This window comes from Paroedura picta, chromosome 8 (genome assembly GCF_049243985.1).
Source record: "Paroedura picta isolate Pp20150507F chromosome 8, Ppicta_v3.0, whole genome shotgun sequence".
Classification (NCBI taxonomy): domain Eukaryota; kingdom Metazoa; phylum Chordata; class Lepidosauria; order Squamata; family Gekkonidae; genus Paroedura; species Paroedura picta.
The window spans coordinates 21,061,520-21,081,663 of NC_135376.1; the positions used below are offsets into that span (position 1 = coordinate 21,061,520).

Genomic DNA, 20,144 nt, shown 5'->3' on the forward strand with positions numbered 1-20,144 from the left:
CTGATGTCATTTTTGTGAGTCATCAGCACCTTGGAGAGCTCCCGTATCAAATCCCCAAACCCCCACCCCTCTGGTGGGGTTGGCATGTGGAGAAATGGGTGATACAGCTCCCGACATTTGACAGGGTGCAGTTAACATTAGTGCCTACTGTAAAGACTTCAGGCATTAAACACCAAGTTCTTACAATTGTTTGGACGCTCAGAAATGTACCAGAATCGCAAAAGCTTTTCTCTCCTGGAAGATAATTCCTTGCCATTTCCTGTGACAGGAATAGACTTGGTTCATTCTGTTGCCTGTGACTTGACTTCTAATTAAAACGTAAAGACACCACATCCTCATTGTGAATTATAGCTAAATGAAATAATGTTGCTTACCTCATCTGAAATCTGACCTCCAAATGTGACCCAGGTCCCTAGAAAGAAACACAATGATTTGTTACTCCGTAGGGGTTTCTTTAATATACAAAACACACTATAACTAGGATTGTTTCCCTGAGGGAATGTCCTAAGACCAATTTTCTCGATCAACCTTTTCCTAATGAGAACATACATGGAAGACTCAGCCTGCTTTCAGTTTAATTGGCTGACAAGCTATGGTGGCCATGCTTTCATTGCTTAAAAAGCTTTGTCGTAACTAAGCAGAGTTTTCTCCCTCCTGAACGAGACGTGGATGACACATCTCAGTGGCAAGAGATTATTGTGAGTGGATGCACTGCTCTTGTTAGCAATTAGCCATGGATAAATCAGCATGAAAATAACTTGGTGCACTGAAAGAACTTGAAGTTAGATTCTATTGGACAGATTGCAAAAGTGCAAGGGAAAAAGCCTCTTCCCACCAGAACTGCTCCATGCAAAATGTCAGAGAGGCCACAGTCAAGATCACTTAATTCAGTTTAATTACCCCCCCTAGCATACCTACATTTCCAGTTTGTTCATGCTGTCAGGTTAAAAAGTAGCAAGGAAAGATGCCCTCCCGTTCTTTCAGTGAATAGTCACCTAAAAACCAAGAAGACGCTTGCTGGGTCAGACTGGTGGTCCATCTAGTCCAGCATCCTGTTTCACACAACAGTCAACCAGTGGACCAAAGAGGGCCAGGAAACAGGGCCTAGAAGCCCTGATGTTGTCTGCTAGCACTGGGATTTAATGGTGTGCTGTCTCTGCATGTGGAAGTTCCCTAAAGGTACCATGGCTAATAGCCATTGATGGACCTATACTCCATGCATCTCTTAAATCCATCTATGCTCATGGGCCTTCACTACGGGCCTTCACTAGTTCTGTATCTCACCATATCATTGCTAATTGGGCAGAAATCATCTGCCCATGCACCAAGAAAGGGGTCAACAAGTGCCATGGCATTCAAGGACACCCAGGGCACCAAGTTATTTATTTATGTTTACATTTATAACCCGCTCCTCATGAGACTGTTGGGGACTCTACTTTAGCCTTTTCTCATAGTGTTTCTAATGTCTAATGTCCTAAAGGATTAGGACTCCTACCCAGTATTCCTACATGCAAATCAATCTCAAGAACAATCCTTTCAGGATTTGGACATTCAGGGCATGTTTGAACAGTCACGAGCTGCATTCTCAAATTGGCCAGACTATACTCTAGACATTTGTTAAAGAAGATAAATATTATTTTTTTTTTAAAGAACAGATTTGCAGTATACTAGTTATCAGTCAGCAGGGGAAAAAAAACATGTTGCCCTTTATCTGCATCATAGTCTGTTGATTAATTAGTAAAAGCTTTAACAATCTTTGTTTCTATCCTTGCCATTTGAGTTTACACATCATGACGTGGAGAGCAGATTGTCGAAGTGTGAAAAACGGGAATTATACAAAATCATCCTTAGCTGCTTGTTACCTAGTTACCAACAGTGCAATCCAAAGGAGAATTACATGCTTCTAAATCCACTGAAGTCAATGGGCTTAGAAGGGTGTAATTCTGTGTAGGGCAGAACCACAAGTCACTCTGATTTAGTCACAGTTACAAAATAACCACACACTTACCATATGGGGGAGCAGGTCTCCTGCTATCGCAGGCAACCTTCCAGTCAGGGCCACTGTTCCCTGCTGCTGCGTAATAGGACTGCAGGGGGGAACTGGTGGTGGTGGTGGGGACTCCTTGGCTTTGTGCTTATACACAGTAGGGCTGAAACTGGCCCATCCAGGGCTCTTATCTGACCTGCGAGCAACGGGGGATGGGGGTGGGGAATCAGTTCAAATGCAGGCTGGAAGGGCCTATATTATACCCCTTGCTGAGGTCCACAAATGTAGGACCTCCCCTGAGACTTCCCCCAGATCTCCAGAGATTTCCCAACCCAATGAATTGGCAACCATAAGAGGGACACTGCTGGGAATCCAAGACCTCCTGCCCAAGGAGGCCCAAGGCACCAGTAGGCATCAAAGGTTGGTAATCCTAACTGTGAGAAGCTTGGGATCTATCATCAGAGAGTCTTACTTAGCAATGGAAAATTGAACTCCAACTCTTCCGAGCATCACAGCCCCATACAGGACCAAAGGGAGGATGGGAACCACCAGCTCACTTTGTCCTGACTTTTGGTGGTATAAAATCAGCTCTTGCCTAGTAATTGTCCAGACAGCTCCCCTCTGCTAACCTGCTTTCGGCTTTCCATGCTCTGATTCTTGCGCTGCCTGTTGCTAGTCTGGTTCTTGTTGAACTGGCTAGATTGAAAATCAAACTATGTTACTTTCTAGTATACTATAACTCTTAATTTACCATTCTCTTTATCTAAATTATTACTTATATATATATTTATATGCACAAAAGAAACACTTGATTGGGGCTCAGGAAATCCACTTTCTGTCTGTAACATACTTCCTGTCTGGACTGATTTCCTGTCTGGAACATACTTCCTGTTTGGCGCTGGCCAAACGCCAATCTTTCTGTGTATCAGGTTTTCATTAGGAAGATGCAATATTTTCTCTCCCCCTTATCACTTCTCTGATTATTACAAATTTCTTAAGAACCAGGATGACGTACCATGAGCTTCTCTACAGTACAAAAATAGGGATTAAATGAAAGCTAGAACCATAAAGATAAGGCAAAAATAGTCAGGGACATAATTCCCAGATTCAGTCTGTGTAGTTCAATATATCAGTGAATGAAAACTGTATGCTAACAGCACAACAAAACCTTGAGACTACCCTCCTAATTTTTGTCTAATTCTTTACCACAACCCAGCATTATCTATTGTTTAGATTAGATGCCTAGTGGGTGAGGGAAGGAATAACTTTGTGGATTTCAGATTCTGGTTTTTCTGAATTTTACAATAAGCAATGCACATATGCAAATCCTCACTGAGGACAAGAAAAGAAAGCCAAATGCTTGAAATACTAAGAATAGAAAAATTAACGTTAGCATAGTAAATGTTCCCGTTTCATGTTCCTGGTTGATACAGTCTCTGTTGTCTGTTTACTCTAGCAATGGACAACGCCTTCAGGCAAATTCATTCTGCTAATGCAAGACACCTTGTTTACACCAATATCGATCTGTGAAGCATGACTGATCAGCAGTTATATAATGTAGCGATATATTGATCTCATGTATTTGCTCCGGGTACAACCAAATTAGTTCTCACCTTCCAGTCATGCCAATTAATTCCTTATCATTCAACCTTTGAACACATTTCTGTTCATGTAGTCTCAGTTATTTGAACATGGTCCTTTATATAGAAAGTAGTGCTTACGCGAGTGCTACTGTAGCCCATTCACTAAGAGGTATAAATTGGGAAGTTTCTGGTTCAGATTTTAGCCCCGCCATAGCAAACTATCACCCAGAAAAGCATTCTTATGATTCCAGCCTCCTAAGCAAAACCATGCTATGCTTTCCATCATCCTCGTCCTCATTTCTATTTTCATGCCACCCTTCCCTGAAGGCTCTGGGCGGCTTATTAATTAAAATAATAAAATCCATCCTTATTCATAAAATTATTTAAAACATTCAAGCTATAAATCCTAAGAATGACCAATTGCTGCATGCTTCCTCCTTGTTCCAGCGGTGGACGAGGGGGCTTGTATATCATTCCAAGGGTGGTCTAGTTGGGTGGACTCTTGGTTAGGGTGGGCGGCAATTTTGAGGATCCCTACCCATCTCAATCTTAGGCCTAGTGGACCAGCTGTCTTGAAAAGCCCTGCGGAACACTATTCTTTTACTTCCATGGATTTAGACGGCTATAATTCTGCTTAGGATGGCAGAGTCCAAGTAGGCCACAGGGAGGGGGGGGCAGGTGAAAACTCAGAAGACACAAAGCTGATGAGGAAGTTTACCAATCCACAGAAGGATCTGGTAATTTAAGAGGATTTTGCTGATATCGCCACATGCTGCTTGCACCATTACTGACTTGGGAGACATCTACAGATAATTTGGGACCATATAAACGGCTCCAGTTTTCTTGCTGTGCCTCGCAGGCAGAGGAGCAAAATGCTTTGCTGTTTTTTAAGCAGCCACTGAGACTAGAAGGGGTTTTATGGATCAAAGACCTACAAACACTATCTGTATTCATGTCTGCTTTGTTTTACTAGAAGAGACCAACTGACAGTATACCAAAGAGTTACATAATATAAAATAAGCAGGGGGCACGGCAAAATAAATGTCCCGGTTCCTTCATGTTGAGCTGTCAAGCCCTGCTGGTGGTGAGGAATATTGGGGTGAAGTGATTCAGCATGCCTAGACATGGGAGGTGGGCACTACATCAAAGACACAGACAGATGTAAAATGGAATTAGACAGATTCATGGAAGTCTATCAGCGGCTACTAGCCATGGTGACTATCAAGAAAATCTACATTTGGAGGCAATAAACTTCTGAATACCAGCACCAGAAGGCAATATCAGAGGAAGGCCTCCGGTTCTGTGCCCCATTGCTGACCTTCTGAGGAAGTGGCTGGCCACAGTCTGAGATGGGATGATGGACTAGATGGACTGCAGTTGTGGTCCAGTGGTGCTCTTCTTATGTTCTTAAGTCTTCCCACATAGTACAACATAGTACAGCAGAGTCATTTTGCAAATGGTTCCGCGGAGGAAGGAGAACATAGAATCATAGAGTTGGAAGGGGCCATACAGGCCATCTAATCCACCCCCTGCTCAACGCAGGATCAGCCCTAAGCATCCTAAAGCATCCAAGAAAAGTGTGTATCCAACCTTTGCTTGAAGACGTCCAGTGAGGGGGAGCTCACCACCTCCTTAGGGAGCCTATTCCACTGCTGAACTACTCTGACTGTGAAATTTTTTTTCCTGATATCTAGCCTATATCGTTGTACTTGTAGTTTAAACCCATTACTGCGTGTCCTCTCCTCTGCAGCCAACGGGAACAGCATCCTGCCCTCCTCCAAGTGACAACCTTTCAAATACTTAAAGAGGGCTATCATGTCCCCTCTCAACCTCCTTTACTTCCTTATTTCAGGATTTCTTGGAGCATGTATTTGTCCTCCATCCCTCCATCCTTTCCCAGATTCCCTTTGTAAAGGGCTTGCCTTATCTCGCAATGGCATACAGTAAACCTTAGCAGTGGTGCTGTCAAAAAAACATTTCTGCAGCCCAGGTAAGAATGGAAGAGACAAAAGTTGGCCGGGGAAATGGAAAATGGAGCGCTGGAAGACGTTGCAAAGCATAATCCCCCTACAAAAACGGTGCCATCCTTTTCTAAGCAGCAACCCAAATAACACTCCAATGTGTGCCCCTTTTCCAATTGCCCAAGCCTCTTAATCAGGCTATAGGTAGGGCTGCCAGGCTGAAATCTGGCAACCAGCAGGAGGTTTTTGTGGGCGGTCCTTTTGAAGATGGGTACATTCATTAAGTGTTGTGATGATATTTCTGGGTGCAAACGGAAAGTGCTCTCACAGTGTCCTACATCATCACATGACATCACTCCTGCCTCTGCCCCTTGCTCTTAATGGAGCCAAGATGACCAGTGGGGCTGGGAGATGAGAGCTTTCCTGTGCCCCCTGGGAAACTGGCAGCCCCAGCTGGAGGTAAAAGGGTGTGGGGACAGAGATGCTTCCTCCTCAAGGAGACATGATTCTAGCACTGCAGTAGCATTCCCCTAATTCATGTGGTTTCTGATTTTTTCATGTTAGCATGTCAAGGGGGAAGACCACAAAACTGATCCCATATCGTTGTTGAATGATGACGCCGTTATATATAGGAGCCCCTCTGACAGAGAACAACAAGAGGGACCGTTTTGCAGATGGCCATGGAAATGCAGCCAAAACAGCCAAAGTCTATGACTCAAGATCTGGGGGTGGAGATCAAGATAAGAGCAGTTCATACAATGAGCCTCTTGAGAAAGATGAATGGATGAAATATTTCCTTCTCTGAGCAGCACGCTTTGCAAACTGTACCCAAATACCACTGAGTTGAAGATTTGCAATTAGACATACTGTTCTTTATATAATGGTTCAGATACCATCAGCTGCTAAAATGAACAAGAGAATAAAGCAGGATAACTAGAGATTGTAACGAGTTGGAAGGATCAGGAAACACACGTTCACCTGGCCTTGAGTAGAAACCAACAGGCCCCTTGCCTGGCAGAACTTCAAAACATGTATGGATGAAGCATTTGGCAAGAACAATGGATTGGATTCTGTTCCTATGACTCTCTTCCACTAAGCCAGATCATGACACTCTTCAACAGAGAAAGACTTACTCCAATGGAAAACAGGCATTTTCTGATGGAAGAAGTCAATCAGAAATATCTTTCTTGTTGAAGGAAGGCTTGGTGGAAGGGAATCACAACATCCAACACAATTTCAGTTTCTCCTCCTCTAGCCACAAGAAATAGAAACTTTCCCTTTTCTTCAAGAACAAAAAACTTGAAAAACCTGATTCTGTTTTTTTCTCTCAATCAGAAGGTAAACACAACTGTGGTTCAGTAGCTGGAATATGATGCTTGGGCTGGCCAGTGATCTCAGGGCTTGAGGTGGTAACCTCAGAGGAGAAAGTCTCAGTGACAGCTTAACAGGGGCGTTTGCTTGAGGATGCCCTAAGGATGCAAGGCTCCAGGTAGAAGAAGAAGAAGAGTTGGTTCTTATATGCCACTTTTCTCTACCCAAAGGAATTGAACCCAGCTTGCCAGATTAGAAGTCTGCACTCCTAACCACTACACCAAGCTGACTCTCCAGGTAAGACCTGGGGATCTTCTGGAATTACAGTTCATCTTCAGACTACAGATAGGAGACGCCAATCAAAGAATTGTCAGAAACACTGTGATTTTACCATAGAGTTTCCGGAAATTCCTAGAGCAGTGTGATGCCCCCTCTGGGTTTCCCCTGAAAATGCCATCGCACCATTCCATGGATGGCTCCCATTTCCTCAGATTCACAAAAGCAACCCTAGTTCCAGTCCTGGAGATTTCCAGGTTTATCAGGTTATAAAATGAAAACCTTTCCCAGTTCTGCTTGTACAAAGCCTTGATGATTCCATTTCAGTCTCATCCATGGATCCAACAACATTTGCAAGCTTACGTCTCATAGCAACAGAGAGGTACCTAAAGCAGTGCCAGGTTCCACACTGGATGTTTTTATAACTAAGTCAAATGAAAGGCAAATAGCAGATGCATGAATTTCAAAGGCTGTTAGATTTCTATGCAGTGAGTAAATTTTGAATAAATGATGTGGATGGTGTACCATTAAGGAAAGGGCATGCATGTAAAGTGGAGCTATGTGCAGTTACAGAGAACAGCATTATAATGCATATTATAATAAATCAGATACTCCTCCAATAGTTTGCAAATTAACATAAGGACAATCTTTTAACATCCTCAGGGTGTGATCGTAAGCCTCGCCTTCAAACAGTTTAGTGTGGCGTCTCAGGGCCTCCAAAGACGCTATAATTTGGGCACTCTGCATGACGTTGCCAATCTCCCACATCCAGTCAGCAAACCTCTTGCAATATCCACCATTTTAAAGCACAAGTGGTGAATCCCCCAAATCCCCCCCAGCGGACAACCAGCAGGCCACCAGCCAACGACAGGTATGGAGGCGAAGAAGAGTTATCTCTGCCTCCAATGTCCCACCCTTGCACCCGCCTCCCTCCCCCCTCATCCCGGGACAGGAAGTTCTTTTTAAAAATTGAGAACAGCCTGGAGCAACGAATAGGCAGACAAACGTGCAGGCTATGGTTTAAATAATTTTCCCCCAAAGTAGTTACACAAAGTATGCCTCTCTAAAGGTCCCCTCCCCCCCAAAATCAGGAACAAGATTAATTTTTAAAAGATTCAAGACTTGTGATTCCATAAGGGGTGGCCTTCGAAAAGCACTATGCATCTATGATTAAATGGAGAACTATTGATTTTAAAAAACATGGCGGGCATTGCGGGACTTTAAAAAAAGGAGAAAGGGGATTGGCTGCCTGGCTTGATTGACAGGCGGAAGAGTCACGTATAAAGCGTGTTCCTCTCTTCCGCCATTTCCAGCAGTGCTTGTGGAGGGTAAAAAGCGTGAAAAGGCAGCAGACTGCTGTGAGACGTCAATAAGGAGAGGAGTGGCTGGGAGGCGCCGTTCAGCTGGTGTAATACTATTTTTACCGATTGGAATACGGAGTGTGTGTGTGTGTGTTTGTGTGGAGACATACTCTTTCTCCACAGGAAAGAGCCACAGCTACGCAGCCACAGAACAAATATGAGTGATTCAACCATATGAATATCATATGCATATGAACATCAGCAGCATCATGCAACTATCATATAACACACACATTAAAAACAAATACTCACCTAGTCCCAAACATGAAACACGTAGCCCGGATTTCCCAAGGTTTCTAAAATGAAAATAAAAAAACATATCAAATAACAATTCATCCGATAAATAAAATGTGAGAATACCCACTGGTTCAGCTTATGTTTGCTGACAATGAGCAGCAAGTCAATTTTTAGACTGGCTTATTGACCTGTTTGCTGCTGCTGGGCAGGCTGTTTCTTTTTTACCAGCACTATCAACTTTCCCGGTAGCCATGGGTGCTTTCCCCCCTGCTTTGCCAAAGGAGGGCTTTTTGAGGACATTTAAAAACACACATAGACCAGTAACTGATATTGCAAAAGTGTACACACTAACATTCTCTAAATCTTCTCCTTGCCAAGGTGTAAGGGGACATGTGTGGTGTACCTTTTCCATTATAACTTGGCAAGGAAAACGACCATAGTCTTCCTTTTCCAAAAAATGAAGCCTGGCAATTCAGAGTTCAAAGCAATAGATGGCTGGAACATTACCCCCTCCCCCCCCCCCTTTTTCACAATAGCAGTTAGCAGGGGTGCTAAATACCTCCAAGGAAGCTATATCAAATGACTCCTTAATATACAAATAGGAACATTGACATGCGCAAGCCAAAAAGGAATTATGTGTCTCGGTAAGTCTGGACGATATGGTAATTGGAAACGCTCTTGCACAGGCCAGCTAAGTTAGACCCTTTTAGGAAGAGCATATTATGTTTCCCTAACAAAGAGGCTTCTCGGGAAGTTACGCTTGATAGCCGGAGTAAAAATAAAGTGGATATATTTAGAGGCGTGTGCCATGAAGTGTGGCATGCCACACGTCTTCATTTTGAGCTATTTCGGCAATCATTTAGCATTCGTTGTAGTAACACTGATTAATGCGCTTGCAATACTTGTAAGAAAAATGCTTCCACTTTCTCCAGTCACCCCTCCACATTTGCTCAAAATATACAGATCCATCACGATGACGACTGAAGTCATCTGATGAATTTTCCGAAAAGGAAGGTACACACTGTGCTACTGAGCTGTGGCAGTTTCAAAAGTGTTCTCCTAAGCACAGAACCCACCCTGTAGTTACCCGGCTAGCACTAGCTGATGTCCTTTTTTCCTACTGCAAGATTTGATGCCCGCGACTACTTTGCATCCAGCTTTGAAGCTGGAATTGAGTGTTGCCGTGAGCTTTGGAGGTTTATTTCCTTTGTGACCTGTGGCCAGCCTTCACGACTCTTTTATCCATCAGCCTCCTGTCGTCCCCCAGCATTCACTCATTCTTCAGGATCTGGGCACTCGCTCAGGTTCCTGTTTTCTGGTTCGTGCAGCAGGGAATGGTGCTCTCGAAACCACACCGATTTATTAACAGGGAGATGCAGGGATGGCAGTAACTGGTTTCAGAAACAAAGGAACTCACACAGTCTACGCTTCTGGCTACTCAACAGAACGAAGCTGGGATCCCACCCCATGAAACGAAACCAACTCACACAAATAGATATGAGGAGGAAGCTGGCCTTTTCCATTGTAGTGCGTACAACAGACCAGCCTTTTTCTCACAGTGAGTTTCCAAATATGTATATTTGGCATGTCATTCATCCCCTCTTCCCCTCCAAGGGAACAGGAGGAGATGCATGTTTTAGATAGATAAAAAGAACAACCGTGCATTGATACGGACAAGTGACATCAAGCTATGGCTTCCAAGAGTGAAAGAGCACCATCGAAACTTATAAGGTGAAATGTTTTGTTTTGCTTTTGAGTTAGGCATTTGAGAGTGCAGAGCAGCATCTGTGTTTTCAGTTCTTGCTGGAGAACTTGCTAGAAAGACAAAAGAAGCAATAAAAGCGAGATGCCAGGAAAGATCATTCTCTGTGTGGCTAATGAGCTTGCGGAATTCAACATGGACTCGGGCCCCAAGGGATCAGTGCAGCACAGAGCTCCCTTTTAATTATACCTTTCGACCTGAGCGCTTAAGATGATGAACTTGACCAGTGGCAATGCCGTTTTGACTTTATTTTGCGAAAAAACTAAAAGGTCTAATTTGTTAACTGTCTATCCACCTTTCACTCCAGAATCCTTCAGCAGCCCTAGTCTTTACACAATAACTCTGGACGTTGATGTGCAGCTGCGAGCAATTTCAAAACCCAACCATTGACTTCAATGGCTCATTTCTTTTGCAAACCACACAGCTACAGACATGGCCAAGGGATGACATGGCTCAGTTCAGATGCAAAGGCACCTTCTGCCTGCACAGGATTGCCCAGGGCAATAAATTGCAACACAGGACTGTTCAGAGATTCCACCACCCTCCTTTAAAAAATCAATAGCCCAGGTTGGTGTAGTGATTAGGAGTGCGGACCTCTAATCTGGTGAGCCGGATTCAATTCTGCACTCCCCAACATGCAGCCAGCTGGGTGACCTTGGGCTCGCCACAGCACTGATAAAGCTGTTCTGACCAAGGGAGGAGAGGAAAGGGAAGGTGAATGTGATCCACTTTGAGACTTGTTTGGGTAGAGAAAAGCAGGATATAAGAACCAACTCTCCTCCTCCTCCTCCTCCTCCTTCTCCTCCTCGTCCTCCTCGTCTTCTTCTTCTTCTTCTTCTTCTTCTTCTTCTTCTTCTTCTTCTTCTTCTTCTTCTTCTTCTTCTTCTATCTTTCTGTAAAGAGCAAGCTGATGAAACCAGGCCTGTCCTGCCAAGGTGTCATTTGATACACATATCTCCCACTCCCTGTGTTGTTCATTTCCTTTTTGAAGGCACAGGTGTACAAGAACCTGGTAGTCTGGAACATAGATCTTGGGAACATTATCCACCTCGGTTCTGAGCAAGACAGCCAACCAACCTTGTCCCAAAGTAAGGATGAGTCATAGGAGGAAGTTTTGCTTGGACCAGACCTGCAGAGATGTGTCTCTAGGGTGCCTCTGGCTTGGCTCTTCAATATTAGTAGCTAGTTGGCAGTAGATGGGGCCTGATCTGCTTGGCCTGTTTTTCTGTACCTATTGTCTTGTGCACTCAGATCCCTGCCTGCCTATGATTATGCCCCCTGCCTCTGGACCTATAATTTTCTGCGTTGTACTTGATCTTCAAGGCCTGGCTATGAACTCGTTTCTGGTCCTGGAATTCTAGCGTCTTTCCCTGAAGGCCGAACAAGATGTAATGGCAATCTTGTGGAAATGCCATTATCATTTTAAAGTGATTGAAAATGCCAAGGCATGGCAGGCTGAGGCAGTCAAGAGGCCACCTGCAGGCCCAAATGGGAAGGAGGGGAGCTGCTGAGGAACAGGAGCAAACAGTCACTCCTAGGTGAGTCAATGAAAGTCATGCGGTGTCAAAATGCAGCCAAGCCTGGCTTTGATTAGGCTCTTCTCAAGTCCTAAAACAGCCCTGGACGAGACTCTCTTCCCTATCCAACTTGGTGTAGTGGTTAGGAGCTCTGACCTCTAATCTGGCTAGCTAGGTTTGATTCCCCGCTCCTCCTCATGCAACCAGCTGAGTGACTTTGGGTCAGTCACAGCACTAAGAAAGCTGTACCCACCTAGCAGTAACATCAGGGCTCTCTCAGCCTCACCTCCCTCACAGGGTGTCTGTTGTGGGGAGAGGAAAGGGAAAGGGATTGTAAGCCACTTTGAGACTCCTTCGGATAGAGAAAAGCGGCATATAAGAATCAACTCTTCTTCTATCCCTGCCTTTTACTGATGGAAACTAGGACTAGAAAGTTGGTGATGCTGTGTAGTTGAGTAGCAACAGCTACTACAGTCATTTGTTTCTTAAAGCTACAGGGACTACTTCTATTATTGGGGGTGTTGGTTAACTCCCCCCCACACACACACCGTTTTTAGATTTCAGATTTTTCTGAAAACCTGGGGCATTTCTCGGATTTGTAGAAATCTTGTCTATTCATGGCTCTAGTGTATGGATTTAAGTATCCACAGATCTGGTGCTATTGAGCATTACATACATAGATTTAAAGATTCCGCTTATAATAAGTATCTGAATTGATTGTTGGCTATATAGGATTCATAAATGAATTATACTGTAAACTTCTCATGCTTAAAAACTGTTTTAAAACAAAAAATAATGGTTCTAGACTGGGTCCTGTATGTTCTCTACTAAATAAAAGGCAAACACTTCATCACAATATGCCTTCATATTGATGCTATTTGTTAAGGCAAGTTGATTGGAAGAAAATTCAAACTACAGGAATTCAAACCCAGAATTAATTAACAGAACAAATGATACTGCAAGATCTTTTTTAAAACTACTCATCAATTACCAAATGCGGTAGTTAAAACATTTCAGCGCAACGGTTGTCGATGAAGTTTAGAAACAGAGATGAAACATTTCTAAAATGAAAGAACATGACATGGGAGGAGAGAGGATTCTGTGCTTGACAAAGTTTCCCACCCACCCCAAAATGCTCTTTAGGGACCTTCAATTATGTTTGCCCTTTAGCACATTTATAGAGGATTTGTTGTTGTTGTTCTCGAAAGTCACAATCTTCCTCTTGAAAATTATTAAACTGAACATTGTGATCCATAATTTACCAGTAAAATGTCCACTATTATGACAGGACATGTGGAGATATTGGAATAAGTGCCTGCATATCCCAAGGCCTTCTCGGCTTGTATGCAGTGTGACCCTGGGAGATTCATTTCACTTTCCTTATCGGACGGGTTCCTGGCAATGGAGACAGTGTTGTAGTGGTATTTTGCAGCCTCTCCCTGTATAGCAGTTCAGAATCAGAATCACACGAGCTGAAAGATACCACAAGAGACCATCCAGTCCAGCCCCGCGTGGTGGAGTGATTAAGAGTAGTATACTCTAATCTGGAGAGCTGGGTTTGATTCCCTCTTCGTTTTCCACATGCAGCCCGATGGGTTTACTTGGGCCAGTCACAGTCTTGTTAGAACTGTTCTCACAGAGTAGTTACTCTCAGAGCTCTCTCAGACCTACCTACCTCACAGGTTGTCTTTTGTGGGGAGAGGACGGGAAGGCAATTTTAAGCCACTTTGAGACTCCTTCAAGCAGTGAAAAACAGGGTATAAAAACAAACTCTTCTTGAAAATTCAAGAACTGTGGAAGTTTCTTAGTGCAATCCCATGCAGAGCTGGAACCAGCATGGAGTAATTTGGTACAAGATTGTGCTGACAGTCTTTTAACCACACGCTCGCTTCTCTTTCCCCTCTCTCTGGTCTGTGGAGACTCTGGACTTCCCACAAATCATGCCCCATCAGCCTGGGCTCAGTGTTTGCAGCTCTGTTTTCTTTCCTCAGTGCCAACTGCATGGAAATAACACTAGTTTATTAAAAAGGGTATTGGGAGTACATGGAGGAAAGCAATTTGTGCAACCTCTGGGCATTAAGAGAGAAATTCAAGGCCTCAGTAGACAAAACAAAGATAAGTACTTTGGCCTTCCGTATGGTTTAGAATGGCTGGTTACGGACTCTGGATGCTGAAAGCATAAAGCAGAATGAACATTGGAGCAGGAAACAATGTTGAGCTTTCTTCAGCGAGGTTTACACATAAATGTATTTACACCACTGTTAACTGCCAGCATTCACTCTGAGCCCCGAAATTAGCTAAGGGCCCTTCGCACAATTAGTTTATGTTAAGAATGTTGTTTTTTTTTCTCCAGAAAAATACCATGCAGGGGATGTGAATCCTTGTGAATCCATTACATTTGGAGGCTCCCTGTCTTTTTTCCAGACCAGATCCCTTCCGAATTGCAATGGAATTGCAAGCTCTCCAAGGGTTCATTAACAAAAAGAAGAAGAAGAAGAAGTTGGTTCTTATATGCTGCTTTTCTCTCCACGAAGGAGGCTCAAAGCGGCTTACAGTTGCCTTCCCTTTCCTCTCCCCACAACAGACACCCTGTGGGGTGGGTGAGGCTAAGAGAGCCCTCATATCACTACTCGGTCAGAACAGTTTTATCAGTGCTGTGGCGAGCCCAAGATCACCCAGCTGGCTGCATGTGGGGGAGTGCAGAATCGAACCCGGCTTGCCAGATTAGAAGTCCGCGCTCCTAACCACTACACCAAACTGGCTCTCTCCAAATGCTTTGGAGTCTTCCCAGAGTAACTGTCTCTTTAAATGTTGTCCTCCTTGCCTCTGTTGCTTTGAAGGAGCTTCCTCCTCCCAGCTTAATTAATTACTTTCCTCTCATTTCTGTTCTTGAATGATTTTTTCATCAGTTCCTTTGGGGATCTGTATGTGTGTGTGGAGAAGAGCTTTCTTCTTCTAATCTTCATGAGGAATCTAACACTAGATCAAATGCTAGGTAGAACCCAAATTCCACTTGCAGCTGGTTGTGAAAAAGCAATCTTTCAGTAGTACAGAAAGGGGAAAAAAAAACACAGCGTGGAAACAACTTGGGCATTCAAATTTGCGGGGTTGTGGGAAGGGGACTGAGAGAAGGAGCGCTGTGCGAAATCTTATTATCGCTGCAAGATCCCATAGAAGACATGCAATTAAAAGATTCCATTATCTTGTGGGCGGATGCAGAGAACAAAATGTAAGGGCTGTCAACTTACAGAGATCCAGGGCTGTAGGGATACTTATTGCCAGTGCAGGGGAGGAAATCGAGGTTCCAACATTTTGACTGGAATAGTTGGTAACATGTGTGCTGCTGTAATTAAGAATTTGGAGGAAATATCAGTGAGTCATGACTCACTGGGAAATCAGTCATGGAATGTTATGATCTCCTCTGATCAGTTTTGGAGCTCTGTAGAGTTACTAAATATCCCCCCCCCGCCCCAGCCTGTGGTCAAACCCATTTGTCTTGTGTTTATAACATTCTAATGGTCAAGAATGAAAAGAGAACTATTTAAATAGTTACCAAATGAAGAATCTTCTCCCCTCCCAGGCCCTCTTGTGAAAATATGCCAAGGTGAGAAAAGAAGAGGTTAAAATGATTTGGCCAATACTGCATACTTGTCTAGGTAAGCGTCTTACCACTTTTTCTTCTTCTGCATGAATTAATTGGCTGATTGTTTTCCGACTTTTTCCCGTCAGCCTGAAAAGTAGCTCTGTTTTTCACCGGGCTGCTTGACGTGGCAGTACGAGCTTAATCCCTAATAATTTACGGAACGTAAACATAAAGCAAAGTGGAAAATTTTTCTGCAGATACTTGGATGAAGAGCCAGATATCATCACAGCATACATTTGAACATCTATCTTAGTTTATCAGGCTATTTTACTAAGTTAAATATTTAGCTCTCAGGATGGAGCTAAAATGTATGACTGAGAGGGTACGTGAGAATAATAATAATTCAAGACTTGGCTACTGCCCAAGTGGAGGCTTTCTGTAGTAGAACACAGGGTCACGTTTGATGCACAAAAAAGGTGGTAGTCCCTGGTGGTAGTGGCTGGTCTCTGACCTGGATGGCCCAGCCTAGCCTGATCTTATCATATCTCAGAAACTATGCAGGGTCAGCCCTGAATACTTGAATGGGAGACGACCAAGGAAGTCCAGGGTTGCTACATTGAGACAGGCAATGACAAACCACATCTGTTCATTTCTTGTCCTGGGCGCGGTGGGTGGCTGAGCGTGAGGCTCAGAGGTGCTCTGGGGCCACGGGTGGGCAGGCAGGCAGGCGGCAGAGAGAACGGGTCGTGCAGCTACCACAGGCCCCCTGCCTCCCCACTGAAGCCAGGCTGGCTGACGGGGCTGATGGTGGTGGGGCCTTCCTCCTCCGCCAGCTGGGCAGCTTCCTTGCTGAAGGCCAGCAGCCACCTGCATGTTGCAGCTGGCCAAGTGGACAGCTCAGAAGTGGACTGATTGATGTCCCGGCATGTGGTGACAAGGGCTAGCACTGCAGTCCACCCCCCTCTTTTCCATGCTCTCAGGAGCTGGGCTCCTCCCCCTGGCAGCCCCCAGCCACTGCCTGGCTGACTCCCTCCCACACCATGGGCCCAGGCCCCCCAAGCCCTCCCTCACAGCTTGCTCACCATTCGGCTCACCACTGGGTGTTGGCACAGTAAAGTGTGCTGGTACTTCTTCCACGAGAAGAAGTTGGAGGGGATGTGGCCAGGGGCGGGACAGGCCACCAACAGGCCATTTGTTGGACAGACGACCAATCAGCCACACGAGTGCAACTCCTCCCACCACGGCTTAACCATTTTATTTATTGTACAGATGTCATTTTAGATGGACAATTGTCATTGGGAAATGGATGTTTCATGTGATGTGACTTTTATTTCTCACCACTAGAAAATGTAAATTATTTTCTGTCCATAACGCACTTTTTGAGCAATGAGATATACTTCCCAGATATTCCAAAAGAGCAGATGTCCTTTATTTCCTCTTGTTGCCTGATCCTTCTGCTGTTCACTTATAAGCTACCAACAGAGAATCTGGTGGGTTTTACACGCTTAGCAAAGACGTACATTTTTATCATCTGCTATAGAACGGTGGTATTGCAGAACTTTCTGGGGCAGGATTTATTCTACAGGTAAAGATTAGTGTTGCCTTAGCAAGGAAGGTAAAACTTATCCATGCTGATTTGAAATACGCAACAGAATGTAAACTGTGAAAGATTATTTCTCCATATATTAAAAATTAAGTAAACGGCAGCCTGCTTGCTCGTTTTTCATACAATAAGATCTGGCAGGCACCTCAGACTTCCTGAGCATTAGTCACTAAAATGGCACAGTGTATACTTAACCAAATCAGTCATTCCAGGGGGTGGGAGAGGAAGAGGGAAGCTAGGCCTAATTAATAGCATGGAACTCTGCTTTTCTCCCAGATTTATGAGACCCAACCCCCCAGGCTGAGAGGTAAACGCCACCGCTGCACATTGGTGCCTTCGAATGTGAAGAAAAGCCAAGGGACAGAGCGATTTTGAGCCATTTCAACCTCTTTCCCTGTGTCTCGTCCCTATGACTCATCATCTGCCTTGAACTTCCTAAGTCAGGGCAGCATTTAACTCCAATAATAAATAAAATAAACCCCCAAAATGAGCAATTTTAGTTTATTGCATGACTACTCATTCAGACCATAGGTTAATCTTATTTATTTATTTAAAGCATTTATATTGTTGCTAGGTGCGAAATCGTGTTCGACCCATCGCGACCCCATGGACAATGATCCTCCAGGCCTTGCTGTCCTCTACCATTCCCCAGAGTCCATTTAAGAATGCACTCATATAAAGCATTAATATCCCCCTTTAAAAACATACACATTTTAAGAATGAAGATGAAAATGTATCTCATTTATCCCCTGCCTCTATCTCCAAAGCAGCTTCCATCCACCTCGTTGTCTTCCTTTGTTCCTCACAACCATCTTGTGAAGGCAGGTGGCCAGCAGAGAGGTAAGCAAGTTCATTAGAGCCTTATTTTCCCTACATGTCACTCTAAGCCACATTTACATATTCACTGGTGTCGGTGGGGTTCCTTGCAGAATGTAATGCTTTTAAGGGAAGCAAAGTTCGCCATCCACAAACAGAAGATTAGCAAAAGGGAAGAGGTCCCCAACCTTTCTGAGCCTGCAGGAACCTTTGGAATTCTAGCACAACAAAATGGTTGCCACAAGAGATGAAGCCAGTCACGTAATGGCTGCCCTGTGAGGCGGAGCTAATCACAACATTTCAAGGAACGAGGTTATGCCGAACTCTAACATTACAACATTTCAGGCAGAAGTTCTGGTTAGCAAAATGCTTTTTTGACTGAACATACTGTTTTCAAAAAGTTTGCTTGTATAAAGGTAAAGGTATCCCCTGTGCAAGCACTGAGTCATGTCTGACCCTTGGGGTGACACCCTCTAGCGTTTTCATGGTAGCAGAATGGTAAGGCAGCAGACATGCTGTCTGAAGCTCTGCCCATGAGGCTGGGAGTTCAATCCCAGCAGCCAGCTCAAGGTCGACTCAGCCTTCCATATTTCCGATGTCGGTGAAATGAGTACCCAGCTTGCTGGGGGGTAAAATGGTAATGACTGGGGAAGGCACTGGCAAGGCCACCCCGTATTGAGTCTTGCTTGTATACACAAAGTTTATCTTCAGCCATGCAGTCAAAATCCTTGGGCCCTAGTAGCAGCTGTTGCCAAAGCAATGTTTCTTTGGAATATGCACAATCAGTCAGATCTCCGGGGGCTAATATGAATCCTTCCCTGATGGGCGAAAGCCCTACCTGGCCCCACTCACTTCCTAAAAATACTTGGTGGGCTTCAAATTGGGGTCCCTGATCTAGAATCGTATTTAATGGCTGGACTGTACTATTTAATGGCCAACTGGGGAATGGATAAGAAGGTCGCAGTGGTGCAGTGAAAGTTTCCACAACCTATTTCAAATTTCACAGTGCCTTTTTGTGCGTAGCAAGGTGGTAAGTGAGAGTCACTGTAGAATTCAGGCTGATCTTGGATACACTCAGTTATGAAAGGGCAATTTATTTTAAGAACATCTGCTGTGGTTCCTTTTTATCTTTTACAATAATCAGAAAGGTATAATTTGCCACAAGAAATGGTTTAGAGCAGCTTAGACAGAGGGTGGGAAGAGGGAAATGGCTTCTCTTTCCTATCAAGCCCCTGCTGCAACCACACGCAGAGCTGCTGTATACCAATGGCTTTTGGTGCAACATTATAGTTGTGCTTTCCAGATTTTATCTAGACTTGCCAACTACCGGTTGGGAAATTACTGGAGATTTGAAGGGTGGAGTCTTGTGAGGTGTGGGCAGGGTAGAGATCTCAGCAGCATATAATGCCAAAAAATCCACCCTCCAGTGGGAATTGTTCTCTGTAGTCTGGAGCAGGGGTAGTCAACTTGTGGTCCTCCAGATGTCCATGGACTACAATTCCCATGAGTCCCTGCCAGCCAAACACCCACAAAGTGATTGATGAAATATTGAAACAGGGTATAAGCTGAACCTGGGGATATTCAACCATCCTTAACGACAGATCCTTGACTTGGATAGTATCACTTTAATGAGTGGCACAAGTCTGATTCGCTTACTTTTAAGCCTGCCACTAAAGGCATTTGGGCTGATTCACAGAGATATTTCCCTATATAATTAATATCACTTGAGCAGGCTGCACGTTTCCCCTTATTACTCCACAATGAAAGGGGGTCAAGATGTACTTTTAAAAGAAAGCTGTGAGCTAGTAAATCATGGCAATAACTTGCTGTGCCATGGACTGTAACAATCTATCATTGACCTACTTTTAAAGAATGCCTGTAAAAGCTCTCCAATGGCACATGGAACATGGTAGCCACAGGGGGCTGAGGCAATGAAAGTTCAGGAGAAACTGCTGTGTCGACACTCTGCTGCGACTCGGAATACCTCTGTTTTCAAATGAAAGCTCCATGGAGAATTGCTGCCCTTTGGGAGCAGTCAGTCTGCATTTTACTATTCTGAACTGGTTTTGCTTTGTTCCGGGAAGGGATTATTGGTCCCATCTAGCTCTGTAGGATTGCCTATTGTGAATAGACCTCCTGCATGCAAA

The 20,144-nt window shown here is 44.2% G+C and overlaps 1 protein-coding gene across 2 annotated transcripts in view; it reads right to left on the reverse strand.

Annotated features, from left to right (window-relative positions):
• Positions 1-20,144, reverse strand: part of KCNAB1 (potassium voltage-gated channel subfamily A regulatory beta subunit 1) — a 176,373-nt gene that overhangs the window by 52,769 nt on the left and 103,460 nt on the right. For both annotated transcript variants that reach the window (XM_077348618.1, XM_077348617.1), the window contains exons 2-3: positions 8,732-8,775; positions 375-412 (exon numbers count right to left, since the gene is read on the reverse strand). In XM_077348618.1, coding sequence (XP_077204733.1) covers positions 375-412; positions 8,732-8,775 — 82 coding nt within the window. The remainder of the gene's footprint in view (positions 1-374; positions 413-8,731; positions 8,776-20,144) is intronic.